Genomic DNA, 22,458 nt, shown 5'->3' on the forward strand with positions numbered 1-22,458 from the left:
TGTTCATATTCTGCCTCTGTACTAGTCATGAATTTGTGAGCAGATAACTGAATGTCTCGGTGCCTAAATGTCTTTAATTATAGAGTGGGTCTACTTCGTCTATCTCATTGGATGGCTATACAGATTAAATGAGAATATATAAAAGAGATCATGTGTATGGAAAACATTTAATAACTATTAGCTATTATTATTATAAGAAAACAGAAAAACCCAATTGACAGATTATTCTTAGTATGAAATTTAAGTTGCTTTATGTGACAGAAAAATGCCTAAAAATGAATCACCACCTAACTATCAGATCTAAATGAATACATTCCTTTAAAAGTTAAAATAGAATGGTCTATTGAAGTCTTTTTTTTTCCTAGAAAGCCAATTCTAGATCATGAATGCAGAAAAGCACAAAGCATAGGCATACCTCATTTGACTGTGTTTCTCAGATACAGTGTTTTTCACAAATTGAAGGTTTATGGTAACCTTGAATTGAGCAAGTCTACTGATACCATTTTTCCAACAGGATCTGCTCACTTTGTGTCTCTGTGCCATATTTTGATAATCCTTGTAATAGTTCTAACTTTTTCATTATTATTTTGTTATGGTGACCCATGATCAATGATCTTTGATGTTACTATTGCAAAAGATGACTCACTGAAGGCTTAGATGATGGTTAGCATTCTTTGACAATAAACTTTTTAAATTAAAGTATCTACATCGTTTTTTTAGACATAATGCTATTTATTGCACACTTAATAGACTACAGAATAGTATAAACATAACTTTTAGATGAATTGGGAAACCAAAAAAATTCATGTGGCTCGCTTTATTGTGATATTCATTTTATTGTGGCAGCCTGGAAGGGAACCTGCAATATCTCTAAGGTATGCCTGTAGAGAAGATAAAATGAAAATGTCTGTTTGTACCCAAGAGGCAAAATGGGTGTGTGGGGGGAATAGGTAGAGTTCTAATTACATTTTTCCTCCCTATGGTATACCGTCAACAACTGGCAACACGGCATTAACCAATAATTACTCTTGTGGCTAACTCTGCTTAGCAGTAAATTGTTCAGAACAAAACTAGAAGAATATGTCTAATGCTAGGAGGTATAGGCATATAAGAATTTCTTCTCAGAGAAGAATGGTAGAGTGTTGAGGGAACTTGGAACAATGCCAGAATGAACACTGGCTGAAGGATCCAGGATTGCTGAACTAGACAAAGGAGACAGTTTCTGGTAAATCCCTTCTAAAAACTGATGAGAGATTGAACTTATTCTGCATTAAATTTATTCTGCACAGCACAAAGTGATAGATTTGGGAATAGAATTGAAGGAAGATGGATTTTTAGGTCAATTAATAGCTCAAGCTATCCAAAGGGGGAATGAACTGCTTCAGGAGCCATTGAGTGCTCCACATTGCAAGGATATTCTTGAGGTTCTAAGTGGAAACTTAACTATAGCTCGTTATAGAGTTTTCCAAAAGTGGAACAGAATTCAAACTTTACTCATTCATTCAGAAAGTGTACACTGAGTACCTGCTACTACTTCTGGAGCAGCTGGGGGAGAGGGAGGCCATTTTAGCTATAGAAGTCAGGAGTGAGCTTTCTGAGGATGACATCTGAGCAGGGACCTGAATGAAGTTATAAGTCATACAAAAATTAAGATGAGTATTTTAGGCAGAAAGAACATCAAGAAAGCCAGCACAAATGACAGGAGAGTGAGGAAGGCTGAGTGGTAGGCAAGGCAGCCAAGAATTTTTATTTTACTCCAAGTATATATGGAAGCCAGTATGCTATGCTTTAAACAAGAAACTGACATGACATATGTTTTAAAAAGCCCACTCTGGCTGCGTTGTCTAGTAATAAATATTAATGAGTTATGAAAAATATCTAGTGTTACATAGAGTACTTACCATTAGGTCGAACTAGAAGTACGAGTTCCCCAGAATGTCTCTCACAGCTAGCTTTAATAAACAGGACAACCTGATCATGGGTATGTTCTGTAATGTCCTGACCATTGATCAGTACAACTTGGTCCCCTTCATTTAATCGAGGGACACAGAGGTCAGCCTGCAATTTAATGTAAATAAGGTTTCACATGTGCACATGGCTCTCTGGAAGTAAGGCACAGAAATTCATTTATATAGACTGCACAGCAGAACTAAAACTGCATATAGAAAAGTATCTATCCATTCATTCACCCATTAAAAAAACAGAAGTAGAAATCTTGCTTTTCCATGAAGACATTATTTTTTTCTTCTTCATTGACAACTTTCCCCTGATGTCCTATTATATAGACATACAGAAAGACTAATGATCTCAAGGGGCATAGGTAAAGCCAGTCCTTGCTTTGCACTCTGCAGATGCTCACAAATTTCAGTTACCACAGTTCAGTTAAATAACACCAGTCTCCTAACAACATGGTTCAAATTTCAGCTACCACAACATATTAATTGTGAATAATTACATAATGTAAAAAATCTGTTGCTAGCCCATCAGTCTGAAAATCACTGCATTGACAATAAATATGCATCATGATCAGTGACCAACCACATCACTTCTTTCAAAGTCTACTGCTGATCTGTCATTGTGCATCTGTTACAGTTTATGTAGAGACAGCAAAGCATGTACTATTGCTCCCTTGTCTCCCAGTGGTAAGTCCAGTCACTTTAGATTATCCAGTGAAAATGGATAATCTAAAGAGGGGATTGGCTAGAAAAGTTAAAAATGCAGCAAAGAAACAAAAAGGGACAGTGCTGGAAGTGAAATTCAAATTTTTAAGTTATAAGACAAGAAGGAGACAAGCACTGTTCAGAAATTACCTGTGATAAGTTTTCACAAAGAAATAAAACACTAAATTCTCAATGCTTCTAGCATTTTGAATTACAGGATACTAAATCAATATTAGTTTTACTGATTTTTCATTTCCTTATATATTTACATATTTATAAGAGAAAACATAAGAAATTTTAATGTTTTGATAAAAAATTTAAAGGTCATGGAAACAATTCTCCCCACTAACTATCAAGCTGGCTTTGCACGGGTTCAGCTTGCATAGCTATTTTTACAGCCCAGCACTACTGTGCAATGTGAGGACTGCCTGTATTTTATTGCGAAAACAAACAAGTAAATAAGGTAAAAGAGATACACAGAAATACGGACAGCATGTTCCAGAAACACAGCAATGAGAACCTATGGGAGAAAAGTTTGATGGATGATGGGTCAGAATGCAAAGGAAATGATGGGGTTGGCCCTTACAAAAAAGGGCTGTGGTGAAAGCTTAAAAAATGAAAGCACAACTAAGTTTATTATAAACACAAAGACAGCAAAATCCAAGGTATTGTCATTAGTGGAAAAAGAACTGGTCTAGGAACCAAGTTCTTCCTCTTTTGCTTATAAAATTGTGATCTTAGACACCTGAAATTCTGAAAATTGAACCGGTATCTGTTCTAATCATTTTATAGAGTTGTGAAATTTAGAAAATGAGATAATTCAGTGTGAAGCATTAAAATCTGGAAAATTCAAATTCAAGGTTCAGACCATTCTCTCTAGTTTCTTCTTACTTCTTGTAGTGACAAAAGATAGGAAGAAAAACATGACCTTGGGGATTATTTTATCCACTTTAGAAAGTGTCCAATATAAAAAAATGACATTAAAATATTTGAAACACTGTCTTTTCCCCCTAGTCACCTAAAATAAGGTTTCTAACTAGAAGACTGTTATGACCTCTAAGTTAATAAAATAATATAAAAATTATAAATTTCTATTTATTTAATTTGTGCTAAGTTCAGCCACTATTTATAGAACATAGTTCTATGTGGCAGAAAGGAAAAATTACCAATATAGTAATCTATATAGCCTAAAAAGAAAATTTAGTCATAAAATTCTGTTTGGAAATCAACCTGTCTATAGAATGTTCCCTGAACATCCCTTACTTAATTGAAAACTATCCACATTCACCGCTCAGAAAAACCAGTATTTCTTTTATGACTATTACAACTGGCATACAAATTAAAAAATGTTTATTACCTTTTCTAATTATAAGAGCAATGCATGCTCACTGTCATGATTCAGACAATTAAAAAAAGGAACAAGGAAGAAAGTGATAAATACCAGTAATTCCATTACCCAGATGAAACATGGCTAACATTTTTAGCAGGTTTCCAGACTTTTAAAATGTATATAACTCACATTTAAAAAAAAACAGACAAAAATATACATGGAATTATAATATACATTTTCTTGTTTTTTTTATTGACATATATAGGTGATTTACAATATTGTTAAGGTGTTTTTAAGGTGTACAGCAAAGTGATTCTATTATGCATATTTATATATATATATATAAATCTTAAGATTCTTTTCCATTATAGGTTATTATAAGATATTGAATATAGTTCCCTGTGCTGTACAGTAAATCCCTGTAGTTTATTGATTTTATATAGTGTGGTGTGTATCTGTTAATCCTATACTCCCAATTTATTCCCCCTTACTCCGTTGGTAACCATAGTCTGTGAGTCTGTTTCTGTTTTATAAATAAATTCATTTCTATTATTTTTAGATTCCACATATAAGTGATATCATATAATATGTCTTTCTCTGTCTGTCTTACTTCACTCTGTATGATAATCTCTAAGTCCATCTGTGTTGCTGCAAATGGCAAGATTTCATTTTTATGGCTGAGTAAATATATCAATCATAAAATATGCATTTTTCATAATACCATCTTATGAACATATTTCCATACTTACATAAAGCTACATCATCATTTCAATAGCTGAAAAGTAATGCATAATTTATTTCACCAACTCTAATGAAATACATTTTGACTTTCCCTCCAATTTTTAACTTTTACAACAATACTACAATGAACATTTTTGTGTATCCTTTATTCCAACTACTCCATTAGGGGCAATTCCTAAAAGTGGAAATGTCAGGTGAAAAGACATATATTTAATTAAGAAAACAGTTTTAGTTAAAATGTCTGTTTTTGGCAAAGTCATACATCACACAGTTTAAAGAGCTGACTAGGTCTAGAAGATCATTAAGGTAAGACACCATCTGTGTTCTTCCCTATCATCTCCCCTTCCTGAGGCAATTTCTTTCAACAGTTTAGTTACATCTTTTGTATTTACCTCAGTATCTCTAAATAACATTCCAATTTTGCTTTTCTTTAGTTTTTATTTTAAACATTATCTAACTTCCTACTTGATAGATGAGAATTTAGCAATCTTTCATCTCCTTGTTTGGAGTCCGCAGACACACATTATTTCCAATATGTACAGAACAATAATAATCGGACTATTTCTCCCACCTTTCACATGCATAGTAGGTTCAATAGTTATTTTATACATCATGTCCCTGACTTGTCACCTCCAATAATAAGTGATTTGTTTAAAAGAGGACCTCTGGCCCAAGCTGGATCTATGAAGGGTTTTTACTTCCCAGGAGTGTGTAATTTTTAATGACTCTGGGTTGCTGAGATGGTAATGCATATAATCTAGAAGTTACTAATAGTCATGCCCTACCACATGGACTGAGGAGCAGAATAGTGGTAGCTATACAATTTCTGTTTAATAGAGATTTTGGAATCACAATCATATTTGAAGGTAGAGTATATCTGAGGTGGTAATGTTACAAGACGTGGCTTGAAGCTGCTACTAAGTACACTTTTCATTTAAAACATATTTTATCTGGAGTAGCTTGAGAGATGAAGCTGACTTAAGTGTACAGATTGGTTTATATTGAGAGAGAAGAATGGAACATTCATATAAAAAGAAATAGAGATGAAAAATAGAATCCTGATGACTTTTAAAGTTCTTTCTAGAAGTCTGACTGCATTCCTGTCCTGGGGTTTTGTGAGATATTTCTACAGCTATATGATAAATTTTGTATTTATGATTAAGCCAGGGGTATTCCATGAGCACCCCAATATGTGCAATCAACAAAGTCCTTAAAAACTAGAACCAAAACCATGTATCATAATATCCTTTATCAATCTTTACTATAATCTTCAAATCAACTTTGAGGTTGCTGCAGAGCACCAAAAAACCCATAACTGGCCTCTTGCTCTCAGGCTGCTGGTTCATACATTTCCCAGGACAGAAAGAGAGTTAAATGACAATGGGTGCTGACTAAAAAGTCCCTAAAGACCATTTAGGTAAGAAAAAAGAAGTTAAACAGAGTAGACAATGGCATAGATGGGAATTTGAAAGCAATATTTGCTATATATAGGAGTAATAAAGATAATGCACCCAAAATTTATTAAGAATTGTCCTTATGCTAAGCAAAAAGTTCACGGTGCTGATGCTGAATGATGGGATACGGCAGAGGTTCATCATAAAGGGCACATACAATATTTTTCCTTTTGTTTAGAATGTTCATAATAAAGAGTTTAAAATAAGTATTTTAAACAGAAACTAGACAATAGAATGTAGGTAAACAATTCTAAATGAAAAAACACACGAACAAAAAAAGCAAGCAAACAAAAACTACACTCTGTCTACATTTTGCTGTTTAAAGGGGTTATTTTGAAAGAATCTATTAATATTTTAGAAACATTGAAAGTCATAAATAGGTTCTTTGTAAAAACAAGGATTTTAAAAACTCTTATAGGCAGGAAATAAATAAAAACTAACTTCCCAGCAATTTAAGAGAGTCAGCCAACAACATGTGATACTTGACAAATTAAAATAAATGATTAATTTTATTCCTTTATTTAAACTAATATAAATAAGTATGTATTCTAGAAAATAGGATTCACTTGCAAGATTTATATAACTCACAGGTGTTCCTGGAGCTACTCGGGACACGATCACAGGCATCTTCTGATCATATCCTCCCTGAAAAACAGAGCAAATCAAATATTAGTCAAATATTACCAAAATAGAAACATCTGAATTCAAAAATTGAATACAATATAAATTCTAAATTACCTTTACATTGAATCCAAATCTTCCATTTTCATCAGGTTTCATTCTTATTAGAACAAGATTATCATGTGGAATACCACCATTAGGCTTTAAAAGACAAAAATAAATGTAACTTGTAATTTTCTTCATTTATACTCTATCCTTCAGATATACATGAAGCATCCTTTCTGTGTGTTGATATTATCCAAAGTATACAAAGAATCATAATTTAAACTTCTCTCATGCCTTCTTACCACCACAGGCTAGACTATAAGTGCCAAGAGCAACAGGGGCTTTATTAACTAATTAATCAGAGTATCTCTAGAGCCTGGCTGAAAGCTTTGTGCATGGCAAATACTCAAAAGTATTATGTGCATTCATGTTACTTCCTCTGCTTTTTTTTTCTCTGCTTTTTAAAAACAGCTTTATTGAGACATAATTCACATACTGCACACTTCATCCATTCAAAGTATACAATTCAGTAATTTCTACTATAGTCAGAGAGATGTACGAATATCACTACTTTAATTTTAGAACGTTTTCATTGCCCCCACCAAACCCCCTGTATCCATTAGCAGTCATTCCCTACCCCCTTGTCCCCTAGTCCCCTAGTCCCCAACGCCTAGTCAGCCATGATTCTATTTTCTTTCTCTATATATCCGACTATTTTGGACATTTCACATATATGGAATTATATAATACACGGTCATTTGTTGCAGGCTTCTTTCACTTAACATGTTTTATGCCTGCTCTTTAAGGGTAAGTATCTGACTAATTCTTACTCATCCTTCAAGACACAGGTCAGAGATGATCACTGCTGGGATGTCTTCCCTTAACTCCACAGCTGAATTAGTTATTTTTATATACTTGTGAATTCCCTATAATCACTTCTAATTATAGAACTTACACTATCTTCTTACTTGCTCTAGTTCCCATGCCATGTGCCACACTCAATGATACTACAAAGCAATTCTCTACTCCCATGCATTATCCATTTCCCCCATCCTTCTAAGAAGCAGTCTTATTTCTCCCATTAAAAAAAAACCCAACTCTCTTTGGACCCCACTTCTCTATCCAGCTACTGCCCCATTCCTTCCCTTCCTCTTGCTGCTAAACTTCCTGAAAGAGCTGTCCACATTAGCTGTCTCTACTGTCTCTAAACCCATCCTCCTAGTCAGGCTTTCATCCCCAGCACTCCAGCAGAGATTTTCACATTGCTAAATCCAGCATTCAGTTCTCAGTCCTCACCTTCCTTGACTTACTAGTAGCATTTGACATGGTTGGTTATTCTCTGTAACTTTCTTCTCATCAGCCAATTGACTAATTTTTTTCTACCTTTTTGTCTGCATTTTCTCAGTTTCCTTTGCTGGTTTCTTTCATCTCCTTCATGTTTACAATTTGGAGGACTGAAGGCTCAATTCCTAGAACCTCTTATTTAGATATCTGCACATAATGTACTTCTTTGGTGATTTCTTCCTGTTTTAAACACTGGCTACATGCCATGAATTCTCTATATTACAACTTGAGCTTGGACTTCTCCCTTCAACTCCAGAATCCTGTCTCCAAGTGGATTTCTAATAGACATATCAACGTGTCCCAAACTGAGCCCACACCCGTTCTACCTATAGCCTGTCACATCTCAGCAAGCGGTAACCTCTTCCTTTTAGTTGTTCAGGCCAAAAACCTTGCTATTATCCTTGACTTCCCTCTTCCTCTAGTGCTCTACATCCAATCCATCAGCATATTACATCAGCTCTACCCTAAAACCACATCCAGAAATCAGCCAAGTCTTATTCCTTCCAAGGTTATCATCTCGGTCCAAATTACCATGGATTCTTGGAATAGTGCAATACTTCACATCCAGTGTCTCTACTTCTACCCTGCTTTCAGTCTGCTTTCAACATAATAGTCAGAGTAATACCATTACATTAAAACTTAAGTAACATCATATTACTTCTCTCCTCAGATATGTCCATTTGCTTCCAATCTCACTCAGGGTTAAAAAACAAAATCTTTTTAAGATGAGGCTTTTAGGATCTGGCCCTCTCCTGCACCTGTCTCCTTCTTATTGGCTTCTTTTGCTCTGGCCACACTGACTTCCCTGGTGTTCCCTGACCACATCAGTAATAATCCTGACTTCGCACCCTCAGCTTACCGGCTCTTCCACCAGCTATCTACATGGCTTATCACTAAATTCACCCCTGGCTCACTCTATCTAAAACTGTAACACGCTACTCTCAAAATTCCCTAGCCCTCTTTTGCTTTATTTTCCTCCCTAGCATTTATACTATCTAATATGCTATATATTTAAATTATTTACTTTGTTTACTATTTGTCTCACTCTTATCCCCAGAATGTAAGTTCCATTAAGGCAGAGTTTAAAAATTTTTTTCTATTCTATTCTGTTAAATTCCCAGAGCCTATAACAATGCACGGCACATAGTAGGTACTCAATAAGTAATTTTTGCATGAATGAAAAAAAACAAACCAGATTGTAGATTATTTAACAGCAGGGACCATGTCTTATTTGTCTTTGTACTCCCACTACCTGCCTAAGAACGTAGCCCAGAGAGAGACCCAGTAACTATGAATCAGTGAACGAATGACACAATCATCACACAAGTAGCACTAATTCATTTTCGGTAAGGATTTTGATCTCTTCTGGATGTGTCTGTGGTGATGGGGCAATAAGTATGGAAGAACAGAGTGGCTGCCTCTCACTTTTCAACTTCAGGTAATGTGGGACGGCTATAGGTAAAAAACAAGATGGCTAAGAGTGCAATGGCCAGCAGAAACTTGTGGCACCACCAACACTTACCGTGGAATCTCCTCTTCATGCATATTATTTTAGCCTTGATGTCCCTTTAAGTTTCCTGAAATACACCCCTGTTTCTGTCTATCCTTATACTTCTTCATGAACACAGCATATCCTTAAAATTTACTGACGATCTCACCTTTGTTTTATTTTCATCTACTTGAGGAAGCAATGAAAATTCTTAAATCATGGATTCTATAATTTACCATTTTGTTTCGTAAAAAGTACCAAAATAATTCACAAATCTATTTTGAGGAACAGAGTGATTATATATTCTAAAGACCTGTACTCAATTTCAAAAGGTTGATGAAAATGATAAAAGTCTCTGCAGTAGGTGAATTGCATAATAAAATTAATGGTATTTAATGGATTATTAGCATTTGTCCTGGAAATGTCTGTTATGCAAGGCTGACAACAATTTTGTCAAAAATTAACTTCTAGAGCAATGAATGTTTTATAAATGATGCTAAAAGGGAATTTGACAATTGGATTACATGGTGGCACAATTCATAAGCAAACATATGATGAAAAAGAGAAAGTATTGTAATATAATTTACAGATAAAACAAGATATGATACAGAAGAAATTACATTTACAATTTAAAAATTTCAAAGAAATGTGAGAGTAATTGAAGAAGCTACTTACAGTAGATTTTTCAGGGGAAGATGGGACATCAAATGTTTCATTAATATGGTTTTCCAGATCTTGTTGAGAATGTGAATAATGAATTTGGTTCCAACTGTTTTTCTTTGATTGTTTGGGTGGTAAAGCTGGAGGCTGCCCATCTCCAGGGGTCTCTTGTGATCTATATAGGAAAAAAGAAAAATAATGAATATTTTGGAAGTTGTCTTACAGAATTATTATTTTAAGAGCTAGAGTCCATAGAAAACACACTTATGGTTATCAGGGGAAAGAGGGTGAGAAGGGATAAATTGGAAGTTCAAGATTTGCAGATAGTGATTGGTATATATAAAATAGATAAACAAGTTTATACTGTACAGCACAGGGAACTATATTCGATATCTTGTAGTAGCTTACAGTGAAAAAGAATATGAAAATGAATAAATGTATATTCATGTATGACTGAAGCATTGTGCTGACCACCAGAAATTGACGTAACATTGTAAACTGACTATACCACAATTAAACAAAAAAAAGAGAGCTAGGGTCAAGCCACTCAGATATTTACAATGTATATGTAAGAGATAAGGTTTAAATACCATATTTACTTGCAAGTGTCATTGTTTCATGAAATCTTTCTTAACTTTGAAGTTTAAGTAATAAATCTAATTTCCTATTTATCAAATCTATAAACAGTTCTACATAAAACATACTTTAAATATTCTACATAAAATAGAAGATATTTATTAATCATCACAACAATGCACATACCTTTCCAAAAACCCTTCTTTAAGGTTTTCAGTGGGGTCATATGGGTAGCCAAGGAATAAGACAGGCAGAGAAATCAGAACTAAGAGTTGAGCTGTTCCATAGATAAGATACTTGAGTCTATCAAAAGAACTCAAGTGGATGGTCCATTTTATTTAGAAATAAAACACAATTCACGAAAGTGATGAACACAGCGAGTAAGAGTACTTGAGGTCACTAAAGAGACAAAACTGGATGAGACAACATCGGAATATATGATTTAAGGTGAGGAAGCAAAAATCCAATTAACATTAGAGAGCATAAGCCTCAATTTGTAGCAGCAGGAATTGATAAAAAGAGCTAGGTATGATAGGGGAAACTTCAAGGCAAAAATTGTAGCTTTTAAGAATGAGCACAGTATATGTATTTTGTGTGAAGCTGTATTAAGTGACTTTTCCACAAAGGCCAGAAGGGGGAACCAGTGGTTCAACTTGTACCCTAGGAAGCTGTGGAGGTTAAGTGATCTGACAAGGGGAAAATGGCTCTTGATAACAGCACTGACCATCACTGGGGTTACCATTTATCTCTGAAATGGCAGGGGGTCCTTCGGGAAAATAAAAGAATTATTATTCCATTGCCGGAGGACAGATCAGAGTTGAGAGGTAGTTGCTGTGTCAACCCACGGCCGCTGCTGTGGTACTCAGGCACAGATTTCACCCAGTTTCTGCTTATTTTTGTTGACTGACAACAGATGCCTAAGATACAAGCTAGAAAGGCTGGAGGGAGTAGAACTGTATTAGATCTTACTATTGTTCAAAAATTACTCTCCACACCTCCATGATTTGACACCAGGCTTGGCCACATGACTTGGTCTGGCCAATGAAATGTGAGTAGTAACTTTTTTTTTTAATTGAAGTATAGTCAGTTTTTACAATGCATCAATTATTTCTGGTGTACATGAGTAGAAAGAAAGCTTTATATTTCTCTTTTTCCTCAGCCATGAGGCTAGCAATGGCTCGAACAGAGGCCGCTGTCAATCTGGGTCCTAGAACGACCATGATATGGAGTACAGTCGCAGCAGATCCACGATGTACATATAATGTAAGAAAGAAATAACCTTTGCTGTTGTAGTCACTGTAAGTAGGGGTAATTTGCTACTGCAGCATAATTTAGCCCAGGATAACTAATACAGAGATTACTGCCAGAGTGGCTCTTCAAAACATATACTCTCCCTAGGTAGAGAAACTGTGAACTTATTTAGAGACTTGCTGCTAGAAACCTGGTAGATATGGGTATCAATGCTAAAAATTTGATTAGTGCCCAGGAAGTCAGACAGGATTAATAATGAGTGGGCTAAGCACATGGTCTTTCAGTGAGGTTTCTCATAAGAGAAAATAAAAAATCTCAAATTTTCTAATCTGGTATAGAACATAATCACTAAATAAGTGGGTAAATAATAATGCCCACTAGCCTAGCTTTCTGCATATTAGTCTTCAGGGCACAAAATGCTTTAAATTCTGATAATTCTATAAGGATTCCATCACAGAGCATACTTCTCCTTTTCAGCAAAAGCTTCTCTGAGGTCTACCTTGATGGCCAGGGATTCCAGGTCCCAAACATACTAGTTTTTACTCTGCTAATTTCATCAGCCAAGAGCCCAAGCCTCTAATCCAACACATTCAAGTGCTGCTGGTCCAGTAAAAAGTTTCTACAGATTAGAATAGAGACTTGTACTTCAACCATGGCCTGTTGTAAGGGATTAGGACAGATAAAGATGGCAACCCTTGGAAGAGCCTCAAAGATACGAAAGTTGTAAAAAGCAGGACTCCACAAGTATCAACCAACAGGTCTCATTCCTTACTTGGGGCTAAATGCAACCACTTAAGCCAAGTGCACAGAAGCTTTTTTCTAGTTTTGCATACAACTATCACATCTGGGAAGCACTTAGTCTCAAAACTACAGATCTGTGGGGAAGAGTATAAGGTTGAGATCCGGCGGGAACAGAGTCAGAGCAACTTTCTTTATTCTTGGTTCAGCTAACAGTCTAAATATAGTGGCAAAATGTACAAGAGGGACAAACTCAAGCCTGATGTGCATTGCAATACTGAAGAGAGCCAAACCTGGTGGGCATGGGCCTAAGAGTGGCAATGCTCAGTAACAAGAGGGTGATAGTACTCACAGAACTGACATTATGGGACATTTTGCTAGACTGTTGACTCTGCATTTCTGGGGTTACAGATTAGGCAGTTACAGTCACAAAGCTCCAGAAGTGATTTTTATTATGTACTTCTCACTAGAAATCATTGTCCTAGAACAGTGGTGCAAATTGATGGCTTGTGGGCCAATTGTAGCCAACGTACATTTGGCCTGTTCATTGAAAATGCTGAGTTAATTGACTACGTTTTAAAAATTACATACAAATCTGGATTTCCAGAATGAAAAATCTGGAAGCTCAGGAAAGAATGGAACTGCATTACAAGCTGTCAACAACTGGACAACGCAAAGTGGTAGCTGCTGCCTTTAGAGGGGGCAACAGGCATTCCAGTCCACATAAATCCCATCCAGTGTTACTTGCCAGACACCAGTGGGCATCTGAATATAAGCTCTCTTTTAATCATTCAAAGTCCACAGAAGACACAGAAAGGAAGAGAATCCAAGCATACAGGCTCAGGTTGGGATTCAAGCCAAATTCTAAAGAAAAAGTGAAGAGAATGGAGTGCAGACTGAGAGGATTAGCCAAAATGCAACAGAGAAAAGGACAGTATAATTTTGGATTTCAGGACAGGGGCTACCCACCTTCTCTCATTGTTTTATGTAACTTTCTTGTTAAAGTAACTTCACGGAGAGTGGTGGACAGGCTCTCCAGATACCTGATTACCTCAGAGGATTAAGGTTGGTTTGGGGAGCTTTCACAAACTATGTATTCTCCCAGTAATCCCAGTTACAATCTCCCCTTTCTATGCTTCCAACTTCAATAACCAAACACTCATTCTCTCACTTTCTTTCTTATGTCTTTCTTCCTCTCACTTTTTCTCTCTCTCTCTCTCTTCCTCTCGCTCTCCATCTATCTAAACACAGTCTATAAAAGTAATCAAGGATTTCAACACAGACCCCTACAATTCTTATTTTGGGCAAAAGTTATCAATTACATTTTAAAGACATACTCAATTTATCATAACAACTCCCTTGTTCATATCTAATGTAGAGGTATCATATGCAGTCAATCTATTACTTAAACAATTATCTAGGAAGATGACTTTCATAGGTAAACCATGCATTATAGTTTGAAATGATAATTCATTTAAAATAATGAAATAGGCCAGTTCTTAAAAAAAAGGTACTATTTCTAGGCCAAAACAAAAACAACTAACAAACAAAAACTGCCAAGTAAAACAGAATGAAGAGACATCACACACTTGTGAAGAACCACCAGGCAGCACAGTGGAACACAGCCCCATTAAAATAAACAGTTGGGCCTGAAAGAAGGGACCTACAACTTAAAGAGAAGACCAGCATTTACTGTCAGGTGGTTAGACAGGACTAAGGAAATAAGAACCAAAGAAAAAAGTAGGGATCAAGGCTATGGCTGGAGTCTTCTAAGTGGGAGGTGATTTAAGGGGCTTTAAACGCAGGAGCTGGAAAAAATCTGCCACAGGGAAAGTATAGAAAATATAATCCCAAAGAGGTCATTGTAATTACTCATACAAAAGAAAAATGAGCAAGATAAACCCTGAAAACTGTAAACTTAGAAAAATGCTAAAGGTTCAACTGTACCAATATACCTTTCATATAAATATAAAGTTTACTCTAATTTTACGACTAGAAAACAAACAAAAGTCATATTCTTGCCAGGAATGATGGCTCCTTCTAAAACTCTTATTTTCTAAGATACAGACCAGGAGCCCATGTCTTATTCAAATACAATCATTAGTGTCATCCAAGTCTTCACTGGGCATTAACCCCTACTATACTTCTGTAAGATACAGATAAAATTCTGGTTCAAAATTCAGACTTCTTGATACTTCTGCTAATTTATAGTGACATTCAGAGTATTTCAAAATAAATACCATTTCAGACTGATTATTAATTGATGCTCAAGGCAATTAAAGTGCATGTAAACTCCCAGGGATATGATTAATGTAAGAACAGAACTGAAAATGTCATATTATTTTATCAGTAGGAATCTATTCCAGAACCAGAGTCCCAGACCTGAGATTCCTGGTTTCAACCAAACTCTAAGTCTCCAATCTTAGCTCCCAAATGCAAGTAATGCAGACTTCTGCCAGAGACAGAAGGCAGGTAAGTATTCTGCAGCGATAGCAGCCCACGGACCTGCAATTAGTCTTGCTGCCACAAGTACAGCATCTAATATGGTGTGTATCCTCTGAGGTCCCACGGCTTGACACTCCATACATCCACACCCTCATTGGTTCATTTATTTCCTTGTCCAAGATCAGCCTAGTATTTTCATGGCTCCATGAGATATTGCTAGACTTGATCAAGATTGGTATGGGAATTGGGTTAAGCTGAGCCTGCTGGTGAAGTTATCAGTGCCAGTAGCTCAGAATGGCAGAGGGAAGGCGAAGTTTTGAGGACCAAGCAAAAGGAATTGATGAGATACGGACAAGGATATGGTGACTCAAGGACTGGAATGGGTCAGTCTAGAAAAGAATAGCTCGGGGAAATGGATTTAACATTTGGGGATTATAAAGTCTGCATAGAGTCTCTTATGATTAGGGACTAATCACAACTAAGGATAAAGTTGAGAATTTGGAGAATTGTGTTCAACCAGATATCCATACTTGAGACATGCAGACAGATGGTTGACAATATACTTAAAAGCTGCTAGTACACATCGCCCCAAATTAACTGATAGATGTAATACAATTATTATAGTTAATATCTACCAAGCACTTTTTCTCTGCCAAACTAAGCACCTCATTAAATGTTCGCAGCAGTCTTATAAGGTAGATATTATCATCCTGTTTTTACAAGTAAGGAAATTAAGGCTTATAGAGATAAAATAACTCACCCAAGGTCACATAATTAGAAGTGGTGGAACCAAGTTTTAAACCCAGTCTGAATCCAGAGCTTGCGCTCTAAACACTAAGTTTAGTTGCACCTCAAAGAAAATAACTGCAAAAAGCAGGAGGAAAGTTATTTTAAATAGGAGTTTCTAAACTTGTAGCAGTGGACTCTTTTCTTCAAATGAAATGCTTCTCAGAAGCCAATTTATAAAATAGACAAAAGCTAAGCAACACTTCCATCTGCCAGTATCCGAGGTTTCAACAGAACTTATCAGAGCATATGCTAAACATGACTATTTTTTCAATTTCTTTTTGGTTGTAAGGGTAATACCATTATATTTTAATAAAGTCTAATAGAAATAACATATTTAAAATGAACAGAATGCAAGATCAGTAGAGATCAGGGCTCTAATAATATCCATATTTACATTAATTGCTGACATATTGCTAACTGAATGATTTTAACATATTTAAAATCAATAATTTGTCTAAAATGATCCAAAGGGGAATGGGTGGGAACCAGGATTTGAAACATACACTGTTCAAATTTTACCCACATAAAATTTTTTGTGGAAAAATTACTACCTGTGTTAACTTTTGGATGTTAAGAAAAGAGAAAGGAGAGACAGGAATATAATTCTAAAGGTGTTCCAATGCCCAACTTTCACATCGGGGTTTTTCACAAGTAATTAGCTTATCTTAAACCTTGACATTTTGGAAAATGTTAAGTGAAGAGCAAATAATGAAAATGTTACATTTAACTGTACTCTGCTGTCAACAGAGTAATATATTATAACATAGCAGCAAAAGAGTTGTTAAAACTGTCAATTAAGCCAGAGGGGCAAAAATTTTCCCCACTTATTTCAGTTCAGTCAGCTTCACATTTCCTCATGAATGCTTCAACAACAGCAGTGAAAGCAGCTTATCCTGCAGTCAAAACACTTCTCTGTTCAGCCTTTAGCAATCTGCACCACAATTTAAAAAAAACTTTTATCCATTCCATTCACATGCTTTGCAATTATTTTGTACAAATATCTAAGCTTCCCTGTTACATACTGGCAATGTGGATTTATTTTTTTAAAAAATCTGTTAAGTATTTTTAAATTAATTTAGGGCTAATGTCTATCTCAGAAAAATCACAAACTAAAAACAGTCTAATTTTCTGTGAAACACTGAAAGAAAGGAAGGAAATGGTAGGATGTAGCTTCAATTACTGCTGCCTATAAATGGTAACTTTATTCTAAGTAGTAAAAACAATCTCCTATTTGTTTCCACAATAAACACACCTGCGAGTTAATGGTGTTTTCTTCTTGTGAAGGAGGCAACCTTACCCAGTGATGGAAGTCAGGACTCAGGTTTCACCTTAAAGCCCCTGCACCCACTCAGAAAAATAGGGAATTAGTGAGATGGCTTGACATCTATTTCAGTGTACTATGTTGAAATGCTCTGTGCTTAATCTAACATACTGTTTGAATTCTGATTGGGCCAATGCAAAGATAAAATCTATGAATTCTAAGTTGAAAAAGATTTCCTCCAAATTGAAAAAAAAAAAAAATTCAACAAAGCCTTGTCCAGGATAGTTCTTCTGACTGGCTCAGGTAAGAATCCCTGGGTTTTAGTGCTGTAAATTGGGACAAATGCTATAAATGTGGCTTTCTCATCTATAAAATGGGGATTACATCTTTCCTGTTTTATTGCATTCTCTTGCATAGAACAGAGAGATAATTTATGAAAAAGCTGAGTATAAGCAACTAATGTAAGTTACTTAGCTTACCATTCAGCTTTTCTTTTCGGAACTCTATTTCTAAGGTTAGAACTGGCTGAATTTCAAACAGTGTTATAGATTCAAAACTGAATACAAACATGTAACCTTCATAAAATACATGTTCAAAGAGAAAGCCCTGAGTATTTGAAATTCTTGTGGACTGCGCAGGGGAAGCAAAAACACTGTGTGGTTCCAATCTATTCCAAACTTGCTTCTTCACTTCAGGTCAGGAAAGTAGAACAAAGGTATTTTAAGGAGGTAAGTGATTTTTTGGGTTTGTGAATCTCTAAAATTTACACAAGGAAAGACTTAATTGTACGTGTATGCATATGTGTATGTGTGTTTATGAAAAAGGCCCTTCAAAAAATTGATTAAGATAATTTGGTTGGGCCCCATAAGTTACTTTGTGTGAGTTATACTGTTTTGTTCTGTAATAAGATAGACTTTTGAGACTCCTCTACATGGTTTATTTTTATGTGCTGAAAGTATGTCATTTTAAAATTTAACCAGTTAATATTTCAATCATGTCCTTAATTACTGTACTTTTTAAAGTTTCATAGTTTTAAAGGTAATAAATGCTTATTATTAAAAATTTAAAAGTTTAGAATTATAATTTTAAAGTAATAAAATACTAAATTTTCATTAATCCTATCTCCTGTGCACTCTTTCTCCACAGGTGTCACTGTGCAGTATATATTTTTCTTATTCCTCTAGTCTTTGTAATGTATACACACAATCAAAAGGTTTTACCAAGATGTGAGTTACCAAGATTAAACTTCCACTCGTCTTAATGGCTTAGTCAGTCTTCCTTGGTTGGCCTTACACTGAGGACAATGGTTCTTATATATCTGGGCACATTTTCCTGGAGCACATACAACTGCTATGCTGATCTCTCCATCTGCTCTTCCATCCATCTGTCATGCTCAGACTCACCCTTTCGTTAACCTTGATCCCACTCAATGTATCTTAACCCCCTTCTCAACAATTAATGACTAGTCTTACCTATCTATGAATTTTATATTTTACTTTTTTCTAATTCTTGCACTGTATTTTTACTTGCATTTGAACTAACTGTATTATATAAACTAATAAATCAAGATATTGCATATTAATGTGAGGGTAAGCATGTTGTGCATTAAACTGATAGGGTTTAAATACTGAATTATGAAATTTAGTTTATGAATCAGTATATAATATGAGATATGAGTGAATTTTAGAAATGATGCATAATATACTTTCTATAACTTATTTTCAGTGTGATGGTCATCTTACTTAGTTTCTCCCTTGCTACTTATTTTTCCCAACACCTTCTATTCATTCTTATGGTTCCTGAAAAATATTAAGAAAACTCCACCTTTCATCACTTTACTGCCTGGCCACAGTGACACATTTATCTGCAGAAATATGTGTCTGTATGCATTAAAAGTTTAAGAATATACAGAGTCAACAAAATAGTAACAGCGATTTTGTGGGGTGGGGGGCACCAAGACCTCTGGGAACAAAAAAGCACATTTACAAATAGATAAATATTTAAAACACTGCATAAATAAAGTCTTGTGTCAAATATGATAATTTCCTAGATCATTTCAAACAAAACAATTTGGGGCATTTCTATAAAAAGAAAGGTAAATGAAAAAAAAGGTCTTACGGTGATGATTCCAAAACAATGCTATTAGCTTGCGTTGAAGATGGAGATCTATGACTCACAAATACTTCACTTGGGGAAGTGTGAACCACATGGTCTACCAAATGACCAACTGAAGATGGTCGTAACCGGGTTCCCTCTTGTGTAAATGCAGAATTTCGACTACATAAAGAGGAAGAAAAACTGAGTAAAAATGTGCTTTAACTCATATCTTCATGTTTCTTAATTATACGATTGCATTAGAAAGTGTTTTTAAGCCTAACCTCATCTTACTGAGCTGAATCTCTGACAAAGACAGTACGACGTAAACATAAAGAACTTAGAATAGGAAGTCAAAGATCTGAGCTATAGTTACCAATCTGCCACAAGGATTTTATCTATTTCAGCCATCTATTTTCTCTACCAACCTTAATGTTTCTAGGTTTTAGTCACTAAAACTTTGTGTCTTTCAAGTTTTAAAGATTTCTTTAAATATTACATTCCATGCCAAAATTCAAATATTTGGTATATCAAACTTTTGCGTTAACAAGAACTATCAATGGGCTGTCATTCATTTGGTTACCATTATCTCAATTACACATATATAATACATATAATACATTTGTTAATATTATACAATTAACATCTTTGGCCAGTACGAGTTTTTTATCTTATTATTACTATCTACATCAAAGCATATAGTTTTTGTGAGAAATGCTAGAATGAAGTACATACACAGGAAGTGCTGAGTAACACAGCTTCTTAGCATAGCTATGGCTAAGCTTGTGGGAACTGACGTTGGAAATCCCTTTTCCTAGACCATGAAAAATGGTAGAGCAGAAGTTGGGGTAGGAGCTTAAGCAAGAAAATCACAATCACTTAGCATAGTCAAAGAATATATGCTTCCCTAGAAATTATGTCGGAGATATACATGGAAAAGGATTATGTCAACAACAACCATGTCCCCAGTTTAAGTCTACTAGTGGATCTTGATTTTTTGGCTAGCGACTCTTACTGGAAAAATCAAATCTGTAGTTAAGCAAGCATCTTTATTTCACTCTCTACTCTCATTCGCCAAGGCTATTCCATGCCACTTATACAATGATCAGCAGGCTAAGAAGAAATAATAATGCCTTGGAGCAACAAAAATCATGTCTGACCAAAAGATTTAAATTTCACATGTTACGATTTTCAATCAATGGAAACATATAGCCAAAAATTTAGAAATTAGCAAAATGTACACCTGATACTTACTGATTAGGAGTTCCAGGTGGAGATCGTGATGGAAGGCTTTGTGTTTCTAACCTGTCATCAGATATTGAATTTCTGCTTACTACTTCCCAGTCCATTAATTTCCGTGCCAAGGGCTTACTTGGGGATCTGGAGAAATAATTTAAATAATATGTAAAAACTTTTATTTTTATACCACAAACAATGTACCAAATCTCAGAATTTGTCTTAATAGATCATATTCTAGATAAGCAAAAGTAAAGAGTTTACTAACATGAAATTAATGCATTTGGAGGCTGTTTATCAAACACTTTCCTAAGACAGTAAATCTGCTTTACATGAAGAAAGAAGTAAAGATAGGCTAGAAAAAGTAGGAAAAAAAATAGGGAAGAGGAGAAAAAGAGAAGAAACAAAGAAAGGAAGGTGAAAGAAATAAAAAATAATGGAGTAGTTAGCTATCAAATGTTTCCCAAGATACTATCAATATTATAGATATTGTCTATTTCTATTTCAGAGTTTCTGGAACTCTAGCTTACTTTGGGGTGTTTTAAACAATTCATAGCATATTGTCACCTGAATGTCCTTAAACCTAAATCCTGATCCTCTGCCTTAGTGAGGACAGGGCAAAAATGATAATTATGTATATTACATTTTATTTATACATTTTCCCCTTTTATATGCAGTAGACCAGTGGATTTTTTCTCTTCTTCTGCAGGAGACACTTGGAAGGTTATTTTGTCTCATGGTGGGGAGAAGGATATGATTTATCACCTATATATTGTCAGTTATTCTAGTGATAAAGATGAGAATTAAATGATGTTTTCAGAAAAGATATTGATCTTTGCAGAGATCAAAAACCCTTAGAATTCTAGGTAAATTAACAGCTGAAGTCATTCTATATGCAAATTCAGAAAGTGGCCAAAATTCATGGAAAATACGTGATATCTATTTAAATGGCTAGCTTTTTTACATGTAGAGTTAATATGAAGGTTAATATAATAAATTAAGCTACTTACATAAAAACATATAGTAAGTCATCTTCTAAATAACTTAGATAGTTTAGTATTTCAGTAATAAATACACTGAAGCACATAGAAATAGACCAGACTAAAAAGCATGGAGACACTGACCAAGAGTCCTCAATAAAATTTACATACATAGTAGGAAGTATTAAAATGAGTGGGGACCATCAATCCTAGTTCTGACCTTCCCTTAGACAAATCACTAAGGTTTCTACATCTTAATGTATGTATCTACTAGTAAAACGTATGCTCCTAAGGTCCCTCCCTACCTTCTGAATTTTAAGATTTATGAGTATCCAAATTTTCAGTGCAATGTTTTAATCTATTAATTTTACTAAACCATAAGTAACTTAAATTACTTATGAGTCCAAACCACAAAAGTGCCCTATCATTTTATGTATTCATAGCCATAATCTTTTAGTTTGGCCTAATGACAATGCTTTCTTTCCTTTTATTTATTTATTAATTTTTTTGAGGTATAGTTGGCTGCCATCTCATTAATTTAAAAATATTGAACATTTTCTAAAAGAGACATATGTAATGTTATCAATTTTTAAAACAGTCATTGACTAAGATTTCATTTTGCATAAATGAATTCAAAGTAAATTAAGCATAAGCATTTCCCATAGTCATGAGTTTAAATTACAGGATTTTCTGATTTGAGGATAACCCAAGATACCATTTAGTCCAACTCCCTTATATTGCAGT

General features: G+C 34.9%; 1 protein-coding gene across 4 annotated transcripts in view; it reads right to left on the minus strand.

The window, feature by feature from the left end:
• Window positions 1–22,458, minus strand: part of PTPN4 (protein tyrosine phosphatase non-receptor type 4) — a 151,958-nt gene that overhangs the window by 25,771 nt on the left and 103,729 nt on the right. For 3 of the 4 annotated variants that reach the window (XM_031451265.2, XM_031451263.2, XM_031451267.2), the window contains 6 exons: window positions 20,753–20,878; window positions 19,523–19,681; window positions 10,360–10,519; window positions 6,924–7,007; window positions 6,774–6,830; window positions 1,902–2,058 (listed from right to left, as the gene is read on the minus strand). In XM_031451265.2, the coding sequence (XP_031307125.1) occupies window positions 1,902–2,058; window positions 6,774–6,830; window positions 6,924–7,007; window positions 10,360–10,519; window positions 19,523–19,681; window positions 20,753–20,878 (743 nt within the window). The remainder of the gene's footprint in view (window positions 1–1,901; window positions 2,059–6,773; window positions 6,831–6,923; window positions 7,008–10,359; window positions 10,520–19,522; window positions 19,682–20,752; window positions 20,879–22,458) is intronic. The other variant, XM_064484685.1, reaches the window with a different exon arrangement.

Source organism: Camelus dromedarius, chromosome 4 (genome assembly GCF_036321535.1).
Source record: "Camelus dromedarius isolate mCamDro1 chromosome 4, mCamDro1.pat, whole genome shotgun sequence".
Taxonomy (NCBI): Eukaryota; Metazoa; Chordata; class Mammalia; order Artiodactyla; family Camelidae; genus Camelus; species Camelus dromedarius.